The 20,429-nt window shown below is 38.9% G+C and overlaps 1 protein-coding gene across 5 annotated transcripts in view; it reads left to right on the top strand.

The window, feature by feature from the left end:
- LOC126469964 (glutaryl-CoA dehydrogenase, mitochondrial-like) overlaps window positions 1–20,429 on the top strand; it is a 925,249-nt gene that overhangs the window by 521,153 nt on the left and 383,667 nt on the right. For 2 of the 5 annotated variants that reach the window (XM_050097386.1, XM_050097385.1), the window contains exon 9: window positions 7,787–7,909. The exons of the other annotated variants lie outside the window; for them this stretch is intronic. In XM_050097386.1, the coding sequence (XP_049953343.1) occupies window positions 7,787–7,851 (65 nt within the window). In that variant the 3' untranslated portion in view covers window positions 7,852–7,909. The remainder of the gene's footprint in view (window positions 1–7,786; window positions 7,910–20,429) is intronic. 5 annotated transcript variants of the gene reach the window in all.

Below are 20,429 nucleotides of genomic sequence, written 5' to 3'. Positions count from 1 at the left end.
ATAGTTAAGTATAAATCAATGTATGTTGAAAAATGGAGATTAAAGATAGCTTAATATTAATTAAAGGACGATCATATAAATGGCTAGCATGTTACTATATTTTTCACTGAGTAAGTCCTTTGTAAACTAAATGACTCATTTGATTAGAGTACTGTGAAATCATGTACTTAGTTACAGTATATTCTGAGGTTCATTATTACACTGCAAAGTTCCCAAGGAAGAGTACTAATTACAGGAACTGGACACAAATTTGATGGAGGAGAGTTCAGATCCTCTCAAAGTTATTTATGTTTTCCTTTACTTCCATAAATTGATGTAGACATCTACATCTACATACATACTCCACAAGCCACTTTATGGTGATTGGCAGAGGTTACCTTGCACAGCAGCGAGTCATTCTCTTCCTTGTTCCACTCGCAAATGGAGTGAGGGGGAAAAGACTGTCTAATTGCTTCTGTATGAACCCAAATTTACCTTATGTTTACTTCATATTCCTTACACAAGATGTACATTGGGCGCCGTAAAATTCTTCAGCAGACAATTGCAAATGCTGGTTTTCTAAACTTTATCAATAGTGTTTCACTAAAAATATGTCATCTTTCCTCCAGGGACTCCTATTCAAGTTCTCAGAGGATTTCCGTAATACTCATATAATGATTGAACCTATCAATAACAAATCTAACAACGTGCCTCTGAATTGTTTCGATGTACTCTAATCCTACCTGGTAGTGTCTCAAAGACTCTAGTGGTATTCAAGAAGTATTCTGTATGTGGCCTCCTTTAGAGATGAGCCATACTAAAAAGACTTCTTGCAATAAAACAAATTTGACCACTTGCCTTCCCGGCAACTGATGTCATGTGCTTGTTACATTTGATATTGCTTTGCAACTTTACACCTAGATATTTAATTGATGTAACTGCGTATTTGGTTCACATGGGGTACCACAGCCATACTTGCACGTCATGTGCTGGCTTTCAGATCGGCTGTATGCACTGTTTAATAACAGGGTAACTGCACAACACATCAACACCTACAATGCTTGAAAATGGCCTGCAAGGCCAAAATTGGGCAATCATGCAAGATATAATATAGGACGATTATAATTAAAATTAAACTTTCAAACCACTGTAGAAGTAACACCACTAGTCAGAATGACGTCAAATTGTAACGGAATGTTATTGGAGAAGGGGGAAAACATATGGCAGACGGAAAATAAATAGTTACAAAATGTAGCAATAGATGGCACTGTAAGCATTATAATTTAATAGTGGTCAACTACAAATGACAAATGAATCATACAACAATGCCTAAGGTGTACGTTTGACATTAAACAAACTTAACTGCTCAGTTTGCATGCGTGTACAGGTGTGATACTGTTAGTTACGTAAGCCCATCCACCACGGCAAGTTCATATCGCATTGGATGGGAAAAATTGGTTTTTAATTGTCTTGAGGCCAAAAATCACATAAAAAGCATCACTTACATCAGTTTTTAACTGTCCTGAGACCAAAAACCGTACAAAAAGCATCAATCAAAATCAGATCACATTATTAATTTCTGTGTGACTGGTCCAAAAAATGTTCAGTATGCTGTCCACCATTTTCTGCAACAAGTTGAAATTGAGGAACAGAATGTTACACAACTGATGGAAGTGTTTCCAGAGTCACGTTCAGAATGTGTTGCACAGTGCGTGCCTTCAATGCAGCGAAGTTTGCAGTCGGAACACTGAACACATCATCTTTCAGGCTGATGCCGTAAACCCACACCACTCAGTGACCTTTCAGGATGAAGTGGAACCGGTTGATTTGTGTGTGGATTTTCTCTTGCCCACATTCAAAAACTCTGTGTATTGACATACCCTGTCAGATGGAAGTGGGCTTCATCTTTCCACAAAATTTTCCCTGGCCAATCATTGTCCACTTCCATGCAAGCAAAGGTCTCTCTTGCTGGCAGGTCAACAGGAAGCAACTCGTGCACATGGGTAATTTTGAATGTGTAGCAAAGAAGAGTGTTTTGTAGGATTTTACGCACAATGCTCATGGGTATGTCCAATGTTCAGGCAATTCTCCATGCACTACACGTTTGCACACCACCACTTGTCTCCTCCTGCACTGCTGTGGCCACTGATTCCACTGACGTCGAATCAATTTGTTTCCTCTGCCTATCAGGTTGCTCACCAAAAGAACACGTCTTTTCGAATTTATGAATAATTTTCTCCAGACCCACGGCAGCCATTGGACCAACACCTTTTTTAAAACCCTACAGTGTCCAGTACTTCCACAGAATGATGTGTGCACAGTCATCGTTCTTGTAATACAGCTTTACAAGCAGAGCGTGATTCTGCATTGAGACAGTCATTGCGAACATCGCAGATGCGAAAGGAGGAAAAGCCGTGTACCTGAAGTGTTTATACCAACTTCAATGTGTCGTGCGCATGACAGGTGTTTTCATTTACCTATTCTGTCACATGCAGCACCATCTGTTGATCAATTTTCATACTATATTTTTCATCTGCCATACGTTTTTCCCCTTCTCCAATAATTTTCCATTGCAATTTGACATCATTCTGACTAGTGGTGTTATTTCTACAGTGTTTTGAAAGTTTAACTTTAGTTATAATCACCCTGTAAAATGAATACTCGTGAAAATCATCTGAGGTTGAAAACTTCAAAATGTCCTTTAATGTGATTGCTGATAAAAAAACATGACTTTCGTGTGTCATGTGACACATTTGCAGATGAATAACATGCCCAGAACTTCTAAAATGGATCCTAAAAGTGTGCTTGTCATACTTACTGATAAGAGTAAGAATTTTCCAGTGTTGTATCATGAAACACTTAAAGTTTAATTATTTATCAACAAGAATAATGTGTGGTAGCTTACCCATGATCACCTTGTAGACATTTGTTTAAGGAGTTGGGCGTCCTCACTTCTGCTTCACAGTATATTTATTACCTAATGAAGTTTGTTGTAAATAATCCATTACAGTTCATTACAGTACATTATGATGTACATAATTACAATACCACAAAGAAAAATGACATCCATTACTCCCCATAAAGGTTGTCTTTAGCAAAAGAAAGGGTGGTGTAATGCTGCAACAAAAATTGTTGATCACTTAATGAGGCATATAAAATGTCTGGCAGCCAGCAAAGCAGAATTTGAGAACAAACTGAGAAAGTTTCTCCTTGACACCTCCTTCTGTTGTATAGAAGAATTTATGTAATTCTAATGTGTTAAAGAAAAAAAAAAAAAACAACCCTTATAAATTTTGATGCCATAACAATATTCACAAAATAATTTGTGATGGAATGTAAAATGACTCATTCCTACAAGATATTGATTTATATACAACAAACTCAATTTAAAATGTGCAATTTTTACTATTAAAATAAAATTGTTTTAAACATGAGATAAGTTAGTACATTTCACACAGTGACTGTCTCGGAGTATTTCAACAAATTTAAACGGATGACGGGTGGGTATTGGGAAAAACTGAAGACCAAGCTTAAGAAAATTCCTCACACACCGATTGCCTATAATATTAATATTATGAACATCCTTCTGTCAAGATTGAGCTCACCTAGTAACCCAGGGGGGATGTCATAATACCAGAGGTATTATGGAGTAATGAGGAATATAACCTAATAGCATCTAGCAAAACGTTTTGGCCTTATGACAGCAGTGACATGTCATTGCTCGGGCTGTGTGAAACAGTGTGTGTAGATAGCCACCCTGATCCGTAACTACTCAACTGTTGACCACAACACACAGAAATTGGCCAAAAATGGATCCAAGAAACATACATATGGTGTCCTATATGTGCTCAATATGATTAAGGTCAGGTGACCTGGAGGACCAGAAAACTTTCTCATTTCATGCAGTGTTCCAATTTGGGAGCAACTAGATAAGGGAATGTCTTTCTAAAGGTACAAGTCACCTGGAGAGGGAGGTGAGAGATTTAGTGTGCACCTGATTGGGCTGAAGGTGGTTGTATCATTCACCAGTGAGGAACAATGTTAGTCATACCAGGAACCACATTTCATTCCACGCACATGTCCACCATATGGTTATACCGCTGCTACTGGCCTGAATGGTGTTCTTTTGGAAAAACAGCTCACCTGGTTTTTGGTGTAATTGTACCTCGACATAAGAGTGTACCAGTGTGTTCTGCAGCTTGTCAGTTCAGGTAACTTTCTTTACTGTCAGTGTCCAGTGATGATATGAATATCCATGCTCTTTGATGTTCAATAAGCATGTGAGAGTGGTGACTTCTACACATTATAGTGAGAGGATGATTGTGGGTGCTGACCAATCATCATTGTTGTTCATGGAGGTATGTTCCATCTATGCAACTAAATGAAAGGCAGTGTATTTAGCTCCATATGCCTTTTGCTTCTTTTGTCTGTGAAGATCTTCAGTGGCATGTTATACATATTTCTTTTTTGTACATATAATAAATGTGTGTTCACCCCAATGGCTGAGAAGTCGGCGTGGCGGTCTGTGATGTCATGGGGCCCGGTTTCAATTCCTGGCTGGGTTGGAGATTTTCTCCGCCCAGGGACTGGGTGTTTTGTTGTCCTCATTATCATTTCATCATCATCTGTGGAAGGCAAAAGGAAACCACAACTGGAATCACTTCCCTAGACGCTCATGGGGTGGACCTCTCTGATGAGGCTTCCTCCATGACAAGACCTGCCATAAGGCAGAACACAAAGCTTTAGTTTTTATAAATGTGTTATGTAGTAGTTGCAGAATGTTAGTATGTAACATTTTGTCATGTTTTTCTCTTTTTTTATAGATTAGAAGCAACGTTTGTATCACAAATTTTGTGATGTTCAATTATCATTTGGTGTTATGATTTCCAGTGTTGTTAGTCCATATGTGGTTCTGGAGATGTATTCATTCAGACCCCATACTCCAGCTGGCCGATTTCTGGTGTTTGTTCACCCACATTTATCATTTATCATTTATTGTGTGTGTGTGTGTGTGTGTGTGTGCGTGTGTGTGTGTGTGTGTGTGTGTGTGTGTGTGTGTGTGTTTGTGTGTGTGTGTGTAGAGAGAGAGAGAGAGAGAGCGAGAGAGAGAGAGAGAGAGAGAGATCCATCAATTATTTACTCTTGTCATGTTTCAGATTTCTGTTTGTTATTGTTTTAGTGGCTAACATGATCAGAGAGTTATTGCTTGTGTTGATTTGGTCATTAATTACTTTCCTTTTCATTGCAAGGGCTCTTTGCATGTGGAAGTTTTCTTCTAATATGAGGAGTTTTGTTGTGATCGTTCACTCTAATAATTTTATGTGAGAAGAGTGAACAGTCACAACAAAAAACTCCTGACATTACGAGAAAACTTTCACATACAAAGAGCCCATGCAATGAAAAAGAAAGTAATTAATGACCTAATTAATGTAATCAATAACTCTCTGATCATGTTAGCCACTAGAACAATAATAAACAGAAATCGGAAACATTAACCAGAGTAAATAATTGATGACTCTTTCTCCCCCCCCCCCTCCCCATCTCTCTCTCTCTCTCTCTCTCTCTCTCTCTCTCTCTCTCTCTCTCTCTCTCTCTCTCTCTCTCTGTCTCACTCACACACACACACACACACACACACACACACACACACACACACACACACACACACACACACACTTATTCACTTAAGGAAAAAGAAGACTGCTCTCACAATGTAACATTTACACATAACAAAATACACACACACAAAACAGATGAAAAATATGAAACCACACATAAAAGACAAAAGATAAACCACATGGTGATAGTTGGCAATACCACATACTGTAAACAAGCACATATTGATCACAAAATGAAAAGTGCAAGTAATGTGCTGTAATAAATGTGGGTGAAAAAACTGCCAGAAATCGGCCAGCTGGAGCATGGGGACTGAACGAACACAGCTACAGGACCACACATATGGACTAACAATACTGAAAATCGGAAGTAACATCAAATGATAATTGAACTTCACAAGACCTGTGTAATAAAAGTTGTTTGTAATCTAAAAAACAAGAGAAAAACATGACAAAATGTAACATAGTAACATATTGTAACTATTACATAATACATTTATTTTATGTATAAAAAGAAAAATGTATTACAGGCCACTGAAGATGCTTCATGAATAAAAGAAGTGAAACGTATATGGCATAAACAATCTAACTTTCATTGACTTACATTTTTGAAACGTACCTCCATGAAATTTGAAGCAACTAAGGAATGACAGAGGAAAAAATGACATTGTTGTTGTTCTGCATTGAACTGGCTGTGGCCCACCACTTAAATCTTACAACCTGCACTAACTAATGGAGCTAGTGGCAATCTCTTTCATCACTGTGTTATTTCTCATGACTTATGACATTGGTGGTAGTTATTTTCCCTATAAGCAAGTCCTCAGGAACACCCTTGAAAGAGTGGCATATGAAAAGCCCATCAATTGCATAGCCTCAAATGGAGTGTCTCACATGCCATATACACATGATCTGATCTTGATGAAATATGCTAATATTGCATATCTTTAACATCCTGCTCTCAACTGTTATGCCAATGACCAGTACAAAATTTGATGACTGCCAGTCATGTGGCATGCCGAAGTGTTCACTTTGAAAACAGGACCACTCTCTTTCCTACACAGCAACTATCTCAAATTAATGTACTCATGGCATGACAGGTGCCAAGAGTGCAATTAAGTCATTCAGTGTACTCCGTATTCTGAGATTACAGAAAACTGCTGATTAACTTCAACAGAGGTCACATTTTGATAATTTAGAAGCTAGAAATGATTACTGCAAAAGCAGCATAGGTTATTGGATGTTCGTATTCTGATATCACTAATATTTATCAAAAGCAAACTAATTATATTGTAACCTATTAGAGATCAGAGTTTGAAATATGATCAGTGAATTTCCTAGTAGCAGAAGTGGCAACTCAGATGAAGGTTCGGAAAAGGTGACATGGACCTTGTTGGGGACCTGCGGTTGTTATAGAAGGCATTATGAAAGCTGTGGAATATGCCAGTATTTTTATTAGTCACATATGCTCCTTCATAGTTTATGGTCTCCCTACCAGATGTGGCGTTCCCAGGAAAACACAATCCATACCAACAGGTCAAAATCACGCTACAGTGGTTTGAGGGATATTTGATGTCCTGATTGCACATAATCTCAGTTGAATTGGTCTGGGGTGTCATTAACGATGCATTGGGGACATGGAGACTCCATGTTCTGATAATGTGCAGCTGTCTTGTATGTCAAGATGAGGCAGCTATCTATTAGGTGACTAGGTGTAGTATGAAACTGGATGTTGTGATGCAAGAGTGGTCTCCTAATTATATGCTTCAGTTTCACCAACAAAAGTTGTCTTACATGAAAAGCCATTTGTTATTGTGTGTTTCATAATAATATAATAAAAATAGCTGTTCTCAAGATTTTACACAAATTCCTCACTTTCTCACTTACATATTAAACCATCTTCATTTTCTCCATATAAGTAAAGTTTCATTTTGTACATATTCTTTTAAGGTGTACTCCAGAAATGATATCAATACTGAAAACGTAATTCCTGTGGAAAAGCTTTGGACATTGCACGCACTGCCCGTGACATGTTGGGTGGGAATGGCATTTCTGATGAATATCATATTATTACATGTTCTGATCTGGAATCAGTCAATACATATGAAGGTAAGGTCATATACTTTTTCTGTCTTTTTCCTCTTTGTTTCCTGAATGCAAATAATGGACAACTGCCCTTGATCAATCTGTTATAGGTACTCACGATATCCATGCTCTCATTCTTGGGAGAGCTATAACTGGAATACAAGCATTTAGCTAAAAACTGGACTAAATATTGTGTTGCTACTGAATATTTATGCATTGCTGTATTTTCTGAGGTATGTGTGACAATACTTATTCACTGTGATTTTAAAATATGTAAATAATACTGTACATATTTATTTATTTATTGCTGTATTCTGAATGAGAATATCCAGTGTGTTTTACTCAAAGTTTACCTGGAATAGAAAAAGTAAATCAGTCACCAATCCAAAGATTGCACTTTACCACCAAGCCACACTTACCTGCAATATGAAGTGTAAATTTTATGTCAACACTGTAAGTTCTAGTTTTCTGTCCATAAAATTTATTAATAATAACTGACACTGAACTGATGTTTGACTGTGTGTGGAAAATATAATGAGGAAAACAGGACATACAATTTCCTAACCCTGGCTATGATTCCTATACAATGAATAATGTTTGTAGAAGTATGAAGCCACAATTGTTTAGTTTATTGTTTATCCATAGATAAATCATATGTCTAACATCAGTTTGATACAAAGAGAAAACACAAGTAAAAGTTTACTGACAAGAATTAGGAAATAGATCTGCTGTTCACTTGCCCCATGGGTGATGCATCTGTTCATTTAAAAGATTATAAGATCACACTAACTTTTATTACTGACTTTCAAGTACTACGTAAGAACATGTTATTTCTCATAAATACTGAACATTTACTGGAAACACTGACTTCTGTTTCTGAAATGTTCAATATACTGTCTTCTTTCATAAACAGCACTGCACCCTGCTGCTGATTTTTATAGACTTACTAGCTGACAAACCCAGCATTGCGTGGATATTAATTTTGCCAATTTTCTATTAGAAATGAAACCTTGTATGTATTTGAGCAGTATACTTGGTGTGAGATGTGCAGTTTTGTGAACATCACTATGGAAATGCCACTCCATATGTCTGTAGGCAGCTATAGTTTTCGTCTAATGCCATTTGTGCTTCACAGTTCAAACATGCCAAAAGCACAAGCAGGTGTAAAGGATTACCTTAAGTTGACTTGACTAGGAGTGTTTTAGTACTTAAGAATAAGTTTATTTAAATGTCATGCATGATGCAAAAGTTTCTCCTGATCTGTATATCATACAATGATATAATTTTATAGTTACATTCAGCAGCTTTTGTGGATAGTGTCTGCAAAATGGTTGTGAATAGAGTTAGTAGCAAAGGAGTAAAAAATATAAATGTCATGCCCAATGTAGCAGTTTTTCATGCATCTCAGTGTTAATGAAGTCATATGTCCTGAACTGTGGTGGGTAGGTGGTTCTTACCCCTCAGCAATTGTTGCTTGACAGTAATGGATATGTATATCATGTTTGGTTGAAATTGGTCCACTGGTTTAGGAGAAGATGTGGAACATACAAAACACACACACACACACACACACACACACACACACACACACACACACACACACCAGCAGCAGTAGCAGCAGATAGTTTTGAAAGCTAGGGTATTTTTGTATAATTTTATATGTTTTGGCCGTACTAACAGTTTTGCCCCCAGAAAATAGGCACTGGGAAGAAATTCTGTCTCATAATTTATTGTTTTATCAGGTGAAGTTTTCTTTTGACGCAACAACAACTTTCTCTGACAAAACTACTGCTAGATGCATGTAAACTAACCTGCTTGTAAAGGTGTTTTTACATCTGTGTAACTTTATGTGTGCACTATAGTTCAATTCTTTTATCTTGGCGGCTCGCGCATGCCCACCCAGATGCGGGAGATTGCTGCGTTGCCAGTTGCACACGACGCAAGCACCAAGAGAAGCAGTGCCATAGTATAGAATAGTTCGCAAGCTTACATTTAGGGGGGAGCGCACTGTTCATGAAGTAAAGCTACCACGGCTGCATTAACCCTTTCGCTGCTACAAAGACGTGCTCCCTGCATTCCGCGCTGTGTGCGTTTGTCACTGCACTGCTCCCCTGTGCAGACACATGGTGTTCTGACTGCTTTGACACACTTATCATTCGATTTCACAAAAACTATTTGGCCCAAAAATTAGATTTTTACACATCTTCTTGACTGATACCTTCCCCCCATAAATGAATTAATTTTGTTTTGATGTTCAACGCAGTTATTATGCAGCATTAAATATAGTAAACCATTGCACGAAATGTTTGAAGAGTTTGCAGAGGTAAAAATGTGGACAAGATACCTAAATTTCACGTAAAATTTACTGTATAACAATATCTCATTTAATTTAAGTACCACATAGGTGTCGTATGTAATATTGAGAAATATTCCATCTTTCGCGACTGTAACAAAAGTTTTATTTACACTGGGCACGTTTGGCTTTATTTAAAAACACTTCAAGCGATCAAAAGGAAGTAGACAAAATACATTAAACAAAACTGTGGACTTACAAAAACATTAGGACTCCATCTATCAGTGAAGTGTTCTGAGCTATGTCAAATATAATTTTTGTGTGTGGCACACACAAACAGCATTTATTTGCTAAAACACTGATCAGCCGACACAAATGTTGAATATTGTGTTACCGCAGCACAAAACTATGAAAGGTGACTTGGCAATGGAGGAGACAAAATACTGTCCTCTGAAGATGCTTCAAAAGAGAGAAATGCGTCTGGTCTAAATAAGTCGCTTATTACAGTTGCGGAAGAGGAATATATTTCAATACCATTGGTAAAACTGCAACTGTGGAACAAAAACAAGAAAGAGAACATGAGTACCATTGTGTATGTGCCATACCTTTCATTGATTGAAGTGCTTTAAAATAAAGCCAAACTTGCCCAGTGTAAATAAAACTTTTGTTACAGTCGCGAAAGATGGAATATTTCTCAATATTACATATGACACCTATGTGGTACTTAAATTAAATGAGATATTGTTATACAGTAAATTTTATATGAAATTTAGGTATCTTGTCCACATTTCAATCTCAACATTGTGGCAACTAAAATCGACCATACGGAAAGTATACTCTATGGACTTTTACCTCTGCAAACTCTTCAAAATTTCGTGCAATGGTTTACTACATTTAATGCTGCACAATAACTGTGTTGAACATCGAAACAAAATTAAGTCATTTATGGGGGGAAGATATCAGTCAAGAAGATGTGTAAAAATCTAATTTTTGGGCAAAATAGTTTTTGTGAAATCGAATGATAAGTGTGTCAAAGCAGTGGGAACACCATGTGTCTACACCGGCTAGCAGTCCAGTGATGACAAAATCACGCACAGCATGGAATGCGGGGAGCACGTGTCTGCAGCAGCAAAAGGGTTAATGAAGAGACAAAGCACTAGAAATTTCAAAAAATTGCATTCAAACGAATAAAATTCGTGAAGTAAGACACTGCGATATTGTTTTTAAATAAAGAAAATATTAAGCACCTCACAAGGTTTGAACTCATAACCTTTTGCTTAGCAGCCCAACACCTTAACCGTTATAACCTTCTGCTTAGTAGCCCAACACCTTAAGCATTACGCTAACGCAGCTCATCTTACAATGTAACTACATGAGGAGTCTAACACGTCATGCAAAATACTGACAAACACTGTTGGTATGACTATGAATTACTGACGCTTCGTCGAAGTAAAATAGGAAATAAACACTTACCGCTGTTCTTTATTGCGAAAAAGCGGTTAGTGAGATTGATACAAACACCTTTCCTTGCTATCGCCTGAATTAGGAGTCTTATTACTTGTTAGGTTTAGTTAATTAATAGAATATGAAGCAATTGGTATAAAGAATGTTTTTCCCAAACTTTCTATAAAAGAAAGTATGCTATCAAGACATTGATTTTGTTCTTTTACTTTATTTATGACTGAACGTTTCTAAAACTGAAAACACTCATCCGTGCTCTGCACTGCAGTCAAGATCTGGCAACATCATTCTCTATTCATTGGCTGACTGTGTTTTGTGACGTCAGATGTGCAGAATGAACTTAAACACGGCCGTCAACATAAATGACGCGCACTATAGGTGCATGTAGCCATTGAACGGAGAGGTGAGGGGGTGAATGCAACTTCGCAGAGTCACACGGGCTTCTGATTTGTGCACACAGGCTGCCCCATGTAGGCACAGGAATCTCCGCACTCCAGACAGGGAGACAAATGCAGCAGTCATGTACGTCTATGTAATTTGAAGAATATTATCATGCATTTCTTGTTTGTGGCTGGTATATTCTGCAGATTATAAAGTCAGTGTGAAATGAAATGATTGTCTACAGTTCTTCACAACAAAAACAATCTAGAAACAATAAAGACACACCTGAACACAGTAAAGCCATTGTTTGTACTTCTGACAAGTACGTATTGATGAGGAGTGATTCTAGGACTCTTGATGTGCCAGCATTGACCCGTTTCCTTTACATGTCACTTCAGTTCATAGATAGTTTGCGTATAAAAATAGTAGTAGTAGTAGTAGTAGTAGTAGTAGTAGTAATAATAGTAATAGTAATAATAATAATAATATAATAATAATAATAAAGTCCACCTTACTAAGGTACCAATCTGGCAGTGTCGCTGCAAGTCCTCAGTGGTGCATGAATAATTTAGTCTCAGATCCTGAAATTGTATTAGTTGGTGTTCTCACAGTTCAGGGACGGATGTAACACCATTGATTTAGTTTTGATACTCTTCCTTATTTATTCAGATTAAGTTGCACGCAACTGATGACCAGTTCTCACACTTTTTCATAGTATCAGCAGTTTATAAAAATAATTTCATTAGTAATACACATCTAATCAGTCCACTTTCTCTCCAGATAATAACACTAGTTGGCCAAGTTAGTTACCGAATATAATGGACTTTTGACAGTGGCAGGATAACTCATCGATAGCACTCTAACAGGTTCAACAATCATGTCTCCCTTATCGATATTTACACCTATCACTGACTGACTACACAAGGAAGTTCATACACGTTTATTTTCACAGCTGAGCACAGATCTTTTCATTGATGTGTTGACAAAATAATTGCTGATTGTGGGACTGATTAAGGTACAGTGCTCGTGGTGCAGGGTGCGGTGGCTAGAAGCCAGGATGCTGCAAATGGGTGGTGGAGCTGAGGTCGAGCCCAGATGGCAGAGGACGGCAGCTGCAAATGTAACAAGTTCTTTTATTGACACATCTGCACTGCTTGATGCATAGGGTCAGTGTCCAGCTGGCTGCCGAATTCTGCTTGGCTGTCTGCCCGCATAACCCTTGTTGCCAGTGCGGTACTACATCGTGCCAATGACCTTGTTACATAAGCTGGTTGCGTGGACCCTGCACCATCTTTGTGCAAATTTTATGCTGCTATGGCTTCTGTGGCCCCAAGTACCATCTGCTGACATCACAGCAGGGGTGCCCACCACACTAGGCCCCCTGTCTGGCAGTGGCTGGTGTGCATGGGAAGAAACCTCCTGCCCCCTGGGCAGGAGTTGGCTGTGTTGCCGGGGATGTACATGAGTGGCCAGTGGTGTCATGCCTCCATAAGTCTGTGGAGAGATGTAGTGTGCAAAACTGCTGTCCTGCAGTGGCCTCGACTAATAACCTCTGTTGACAAGCCCATGTGGTGTCCTCATTTGGCACAGCTGCATCATCTCGGTTGGGCTGCGAGACAGAATAATTCTATTAAAAAAATGACTAGTGCTTGTGGCTGGCAGCAAGATGTGTATGCACCACTACCAGTAACAGGTGGCATCTATATTCAAGTGTGTGCCAGTTTAAGGTTTTCAGCATTCCTGTGAGTCAAACAAACCTGTGACCATTCATACTACTTTTACTTGTTTACATTCAATATACATGTCAGTACTAATTGTTATGGGCCCCATACACTTGAAATGGAATGTGGAAGTGTTTTTAAGCAGTTTCCTGTGTAGATTGACTGCATTATCCTACTATGCTACCAATGAACAATGAACAATGTTTTTTATTTAGTCCTACTGCCCCAACAGTTATCATTCCAGTGGGAGACAGCACCTTAAACCTGTTGGTAAAAGTGATAAGTGTAGAACTTTGAAGTTCTTCCCAGTCCTGGCCTTCCTCTGGACCAACCATTGACTCACCACTCAAAGTCTAGTTGTCGACATCTTGTATTTCCTGGAGAAGGAACAGTACCCTTGGGAGAGGATAGTAGTTCACGCTCCTTTGACAGAAGTCTACCCAACCATCCATTCACACCGGCTTTCAAATGCTTGATAGCAGCCTGGACAATTTCCAATTACTTGCAAACACCAAGTAGTTCACCCAGTGCCTGAGAGCAGCATTCACAGTGGGGCTGCATGTGGGTGGTGCAGTGTTTATCTGAACAACAAACAGTAATTTAATTGGCTAGATAAAACATCTACTCACCAAGCAGTGGCAGAAAACACACATAAAAGAATGTTGTAATTAGGCAAGCTTTCAGAGTCAGTGGCTCCTTCTTCAGGCAGAAGGGTTGAAGGGGAAGGAAGACGGGTGAGTGAAAAGGACTGGAGAGGTCTAGGAAAAGGGGTAGACTTTGGGAAAGTCACCCAGAACCGCAGGTTGGGGGAGACTTACCACACGGGACGAGAAGGATAGACTGATTATTGAGGACTGCATCGGATGAGATTTGAAAACCTGAAAGCACACAGAGCGTAGTTACTGTGAAGAGATGCTGAGGTGGAAGAAGTTAACATAAATTAAGGCCAGGTGGGTGGTGAGAACCGAGGACATGTTGTAGTGCTAGTTCCCACCTGCGGAGTTCTGAGAAATTAGTGTCTGAGGAAGAATCCAGATGGCATGTTTGGTGAAACAGACACCGAGGTCGTGATAGTCATGTTGTAGAGCCTGCATGTTGCATGTTGCCAGTATACACCCTCTGCCTTTGTCCATTCATCCTAATTGATAATTTGGTGGTCGTCAAGCTGATGTAAAAGGTCGAACAGTGTTTACATGACAGCTGGTACATGACGTGTTGTTTCACAGGTGGCTCTCCCTTTGATAGTATATGTTTGCCAGTTACAAGGCTGCTATAGTTGGTGGTAGGAGGGTGCATAGGGCAAGTCTTGCAGCAGGGATGGTCACAGGGGTAAGAGCCATTGGGTAGGGAGATGGGTGCAGAAGGGGCATAGGGTGTGACAAGAATATTGTGGAGATTGGGGGGGGGGGGAGGGAGGAGAGGGGAGGGGAGGGGAGGGGAGGGGGGTGATGAAAACCTGTTCTAGATGTGGTGGGATAAATTTCAGACAGAATGCATCTCATTTCAGGGCATGATTTTAGGAAGTCATTGACCTGTCGAAGTAGCTGATTTATGCATTCCAGTCCAGGACAATACTGAGTCACCAGTGTTGTGTTCTGAAGCTGTTTTTTTGGAGGGATCAGCAGTACCAGGATTGGATTTGATGGCCCGGGAAATCTGCTTTTGAACTAGGCTGGTGAAGTAATTACGTGCAGTGAAGGCTGAGGTGAGACTGGTGGTGTATTGCTGTAAAGTGTCTGCATCTGAACAAATACGTTTGCCTTGACATGTCAAATGTTCCCTCCCATACAGCTTTGGCATTTGAGACGAACGTATTTGTTCAGATGCAAACTCTTTAGAGCAATACACCAAGAATTTCACCTCAGCCTTCACTGCACATAATTACCCCACCAGCCAAGTTCAAAAGCAGATTTCCCGGGCCATCCCATCCAATCCTCGTATTGCTGATCACTGTAAAAACAGCTTTGAAGCACACCACTGGTGACTCAGTATTATCTTGGTCTTCAATGTGTAATCAGCTACTTCAACAGGGCCATGACTTCCTAAAAACATACCGTGAAATTAGATTCATTCTGTCTGAATTTGTACCCATCACATCTAGAACAGCTTTTTGTTGCCCTCCCAATCTCTGCAATATTCTTGTCGGGTCCTGTGCTCCGTCTGCACCCATCTCCCTACCCTATGGCTCCTAGCCCGGTGACCGTCCTCACTGCAAGACTTGCCATATGCACCCTCCTACCACCACCTATAGCAGCCCTGTAACTGGCGAAAGATATACTATCAAAGGGAGAGCCACCTGTGAAATGACATGTCTTGTACCAGCTGGTATGTAAACACCGTTTGGCCTTTTATATCTGCATGACAACCACCAGATTATCAATTAGGATGAATGGGCATAGGCAGAGGGTGTATATTGGGAGCATGCAATATCCTGTTGCAGAGCATGCTCTACAACATGATAACCATGACCTCGGAGTCTGTTTCACCACACATGCCATCTGTACTCTTTCCCCAGACACCAGTTTCTCAGAACTCTGCAAGTGGGAACTAGCACTACAACATGTCCTTGGTTCTCGCGAACCATCTGGCCTTAATATATGTTAACTTCTTCCATCCCAGCATTTCTCCACAGTAACTACTCTTGTCTTCACTCCACTTTAGTTTTCTACATCTTTCATTGTCTTACCTATCTATTTTTCACCACCCCCTCCCACGTCTGTTACAAACAATGTACTTATCTTTTTGCTCTTATTAACTCATGCATGATGTGTAAGCAGTAATCTCTGTCTTGCATATTACCCTGTGTTCCACCTTTAAGCTCTCAGGTTTTCAAATATCATCTGATGCAGTCCCCAACAATCAGTCTTTCCTTCTCATCTTGTGCGGTAAGTCTCCCCTGATCTGCGGTTCTGGGTGACTTTCCCAAAATCTACCCCTTTTCCTAGACCTCTCCAGTCCTTTTCCTTCACCCCTCTTTCTTCCCCTTGAATCCTTCTGCTTGAAGAAGGAGCCACTGGTTCTAAAAGCTTGCTTAATTACAATTTTCTTTTATGTGTGTGTTGTGCCACCACTTGGTGAGTAGATTTTTTTTATTTATCCAATTAAATTTAAATTATTTTTTCAAAAACTGATTGTTTTTGTTGAACAATAAACAAGTAACTTTAAACTAATCTTGGATTTTTTAGTTTTGTGATTTATTACCCTACAAGGCCTCCAAGTTCCTTTTTAAGATATGAAGTTTCAACACCCAAGAAAGTGGCTTTTGTTAAATTTCAGTGAATTGTTGAAGATTACTTTGTCTCAAACTTCTGTTGAAATCATCTTCATTAACAGATTCACATGGGGAAATGATTTTCCAAAAATATATTGCTGCTAAAGTTTGCAGAGTACACAACTATAGCTCAAAACCATTGATTTATTGTCAAATATGTTACACACAGCACTCAGAGCTTCCAAAAATTCTCAAAAATGTATCATTTAGCACACGTGTACCAACTGAAATCAGGAGGCAGTGGTTGTCTAAATGATGGGTTCTGCTGCCAAAATGCAGTTTGCAATTGACATTGTAGAACAGATCTTTTGCAGCACTCACAGATGTTTGAAGATACACAATATATTATGATACACACAAGCCTTAATACAAACAATAAAATATTTCTAGAATTCTGCATCAGTTTTACCTGACACATGACGTGGTCTCACACCATGGAAAAACTGAAAGTTAGTTTACATATTTAAATTAACATGTGCAATGTTTGGGTCTTTTTACTTAGCTGAATTTGTCACATATTCTACACTAGCATGCCACAGATGAATACTGTAACATCAATTTATGTCGTTTATAAGAGTGAAAATTGTGGAATACCAACCATTTAGGGCAGCTAACAGCAGAATGATTAATGTTTCATGTTGTCTGCTCAGATAATCTGAAATCTGTTTCTTGTCACATTTATTAATGAGAAATATCTATCTGCCTTTCTTAACATATCTAATAACACTCATGCTGGTGATGCTATAACTGCTATATCAGCTTTGATTCTCTGCTTTATGTTAACTAAATTAAAATGTTATGACCAATTTGTAACTAGATTTAAGACATTTCCCCTTATAAGTCACTTCCCTTACTAATTGTTCAAGGTAAATTTTCGATAAGGATTCATAACAATATCACACAAATCCCTGTTGTTATTGCTTGCCATAATCATTGTAGAGTTTTCCAGCCTATAGTTAGTAAGTTGAACTCTTCCCATACCATAACGTAATAAGGTAACTCACAGTTTATGAATTTCCATTATTGTTCATACTGTTTTTGAACAGTAGCTGAGAGGGTGTGGTGCCATGTTTCTCAGTGATAACGATGATGAAAAACTTTGACAATACATACTGTTTAGAGTGACCTGCAATAAACTTAGCTGCATCAGGCCAACACACAACAAATGGAAAATAATATGGATGGACATAAATGTCATGCATGGGACTGATGACGTCGCTGTTTGTTCCCTCCCCCAAATCAATCAACCAATCAAACAAATATCATGCAGGCAGATGAGATACACTTTTCAAGTAATTGAAATGTGTATACATATAGCTTGATTAATTGTGGAAATACCTTTGTATTAGCAGTGAAAAGGTGTGGTGCACATTCAGAGAATGTTTCATTATTGGTTCCTTTTCCTTTGAAGATATATGCAGTGGTAAATTTTAAACAGTTGTTTTTTCTGCAAGTGAGTATTTACTGTGGTTTGAAGAAACACCATTATTTTCTGTGCGCAAGAGAGGTAAGTATCCATAGAATAACAGTCACCTAGAGTGCAGCACATTCAGTGACTGCAGCTCCCGCCCCAGCAATTGCTAAAATAAAAGTGTCATTGAGTAACATTGTGGATATGCTACAACCCTGTCTCACTCCTTTCTCAATGTCTCACTCCTTTCTCAACCACTGCTTCCCTTTCATGCCCTTGGTCTATTATAACTGAGATATCTGTATAAGTTCCATATAATCCTTCACTCCCTTTAGTTTACTCCTGTCACCTTCAGAATGTCAAAGAGTGTGTTCCAGTCAACATTGTCAAAAGCCTTCTCTGAATTTACACAAGCTGTAAACATGGGTTTCCATTTCCTCAACCTATTTACAAGACCTAAGATAGGTTGTTGGGTCAATATTGCCTCACATGTTTCAATGTTTTCCAAAACCCAAACCTATCTTCTCCGAGGTCAGCTTCTACCAGTTTTTTTTTTCATTCTTATGTAAATAATTCATGTTAGTATTTTGCAACCACGACTTATTAAACTGATAGTTCAATACTATTCACACCTGTCTGCACCTGCTTTCTGTGGAATTAGATTTATTATTTGAAGTCTGAGGGTGTTTTGCCTGTCTCATACATCTTGCAAACCAGATGGAAGAGCTTTGTAATGGCTGGTTCTCCCAATGCTATCAGTAGTTATGACAGAATGTTGTCAACTCCTTAAGTCTTTTGGTGCTCTGTCAAATTCTTCTGACAGTGTCATATCTTCCATCTCATCTTCGTCCACGCCTTCTTTGATATCTATAACATTGCCCTCAAGTACATCTCTCGTGGACAGACCCTCTATATACTCCTTCTACCTTTCTGTTCTTTGCTTGGTACTGGATTGCTATCTGACCTCTTGATAGCCATACAGCTAGTTTTCTTTTCTCCAAAGGCCTCTTTAATTTTTCTGTGGGTGGTACCTATCTTCCCCCTAGTTATACATGCTTCTATAGACTTACGTTTTTCCTCTATCATTCTGCTTAGCCATTTTGCACTTTTGTGAATTGCATGTTTTAGACATTTGTATTCTCTTTTGGCACTTCATTTGTTGAATTTTTATATTTTCTTCTTTCATGAGTTAAATTTAGTATCTCCTGTGATGTCCAAGGATTTCTGCAGGCCTGGTCTTTTTACCTATTAGATCCTCTGCTGCCTTCACTATTTCATCTCTCAAGCTATCAATTTGTCTTCTACCGTGTTCATTTCCATTGTTCTTGCAATCTATTCTTCTGTTTTATCCACAGTTCATGACCGATAAGTTATGGTCAGAGTCCACAGCTGCTCTGCAAATGTCTTACAGTTTAAAATCTGGTTCCAAAAATCTCTGTCTTGCTGTTATGTAATCATCTGAAACTTCCCATTATCTAAGGTGTCTTCCATGATTGTTGATTCTTGAGCCAAGTATTGGTGATGATTAAAATATGCTCTGAGCAAAATTTTACCACGCAGATTACTTTTTTGTTCCTTTCCCCCAGTCCATATTTTCCTACTATTTTCCCTTCTCTTCCTCTTCCTACTGCTGAATTCCAGTCACCCATCACAATTAAATTTTTCTCTCCCATAAGTGTCTGAATAATTTTTTCTGTCTGATCATACATTGTTTCACCCTTCTCATTATCGGCACAGCCAGTTCGCATATAAACTTGTACTATTGTTGTGGGTGTTGGCTTTATGCCTATCCTGTGTATAATAATGTGTTCACTGTGCTGCGCATAGTAGCTTACCCACATTGCTATGAGGGTCGCCCAGAAAGTAAAGCACCAATTTTTTTTTTCTCAGCCAAAAACAATGCTATAAATGCAGAATATTCCATATGTATTATTTGAAGTCTCCTGAGAGAGAGAGCGCGTCAAGATTCTGTCACTTCTGACAGACAGTGTAGCCGCAGAGGACAGTTTCAAAATGGCATCTGTAGGAGATGCATGTTACAGCAACATGCCATCATTGAATTTCTCACTGCAGAGAAAGAAACTGTGGTGAATATTCACAAATGCTTGTGCACAGTCTATGGAGCATATGCTGTCAACAGAAGTACAGTTAGTTGCTGGGCATGGAGGGTGAGGTCGTCAGAAGGTGATTTGGTGGAGCTCCATTATTTGCAGCA

This window comes from Schistocerca serialis, chromosome 3 (genome assembly GCF_023864345.2).
Source record: "Schistocerca serialis cubense isolate TAMUIC-IGC-003099 chromosome 3, iqSchSeri2.2, whole genome shotgun sequence".
NCBI classification, from domain to species: domain Eukaryota; kingdom Metazoa; phylum Arthropoda; class Insecta; order Orthoptera; family Acrididae; genus Schistocerca; species Schistocerca serialis.
Note: the sequence above shows the minus strand (reverse complement) of the source record. Positions and strands in the feature narration are given on the sequence as shown.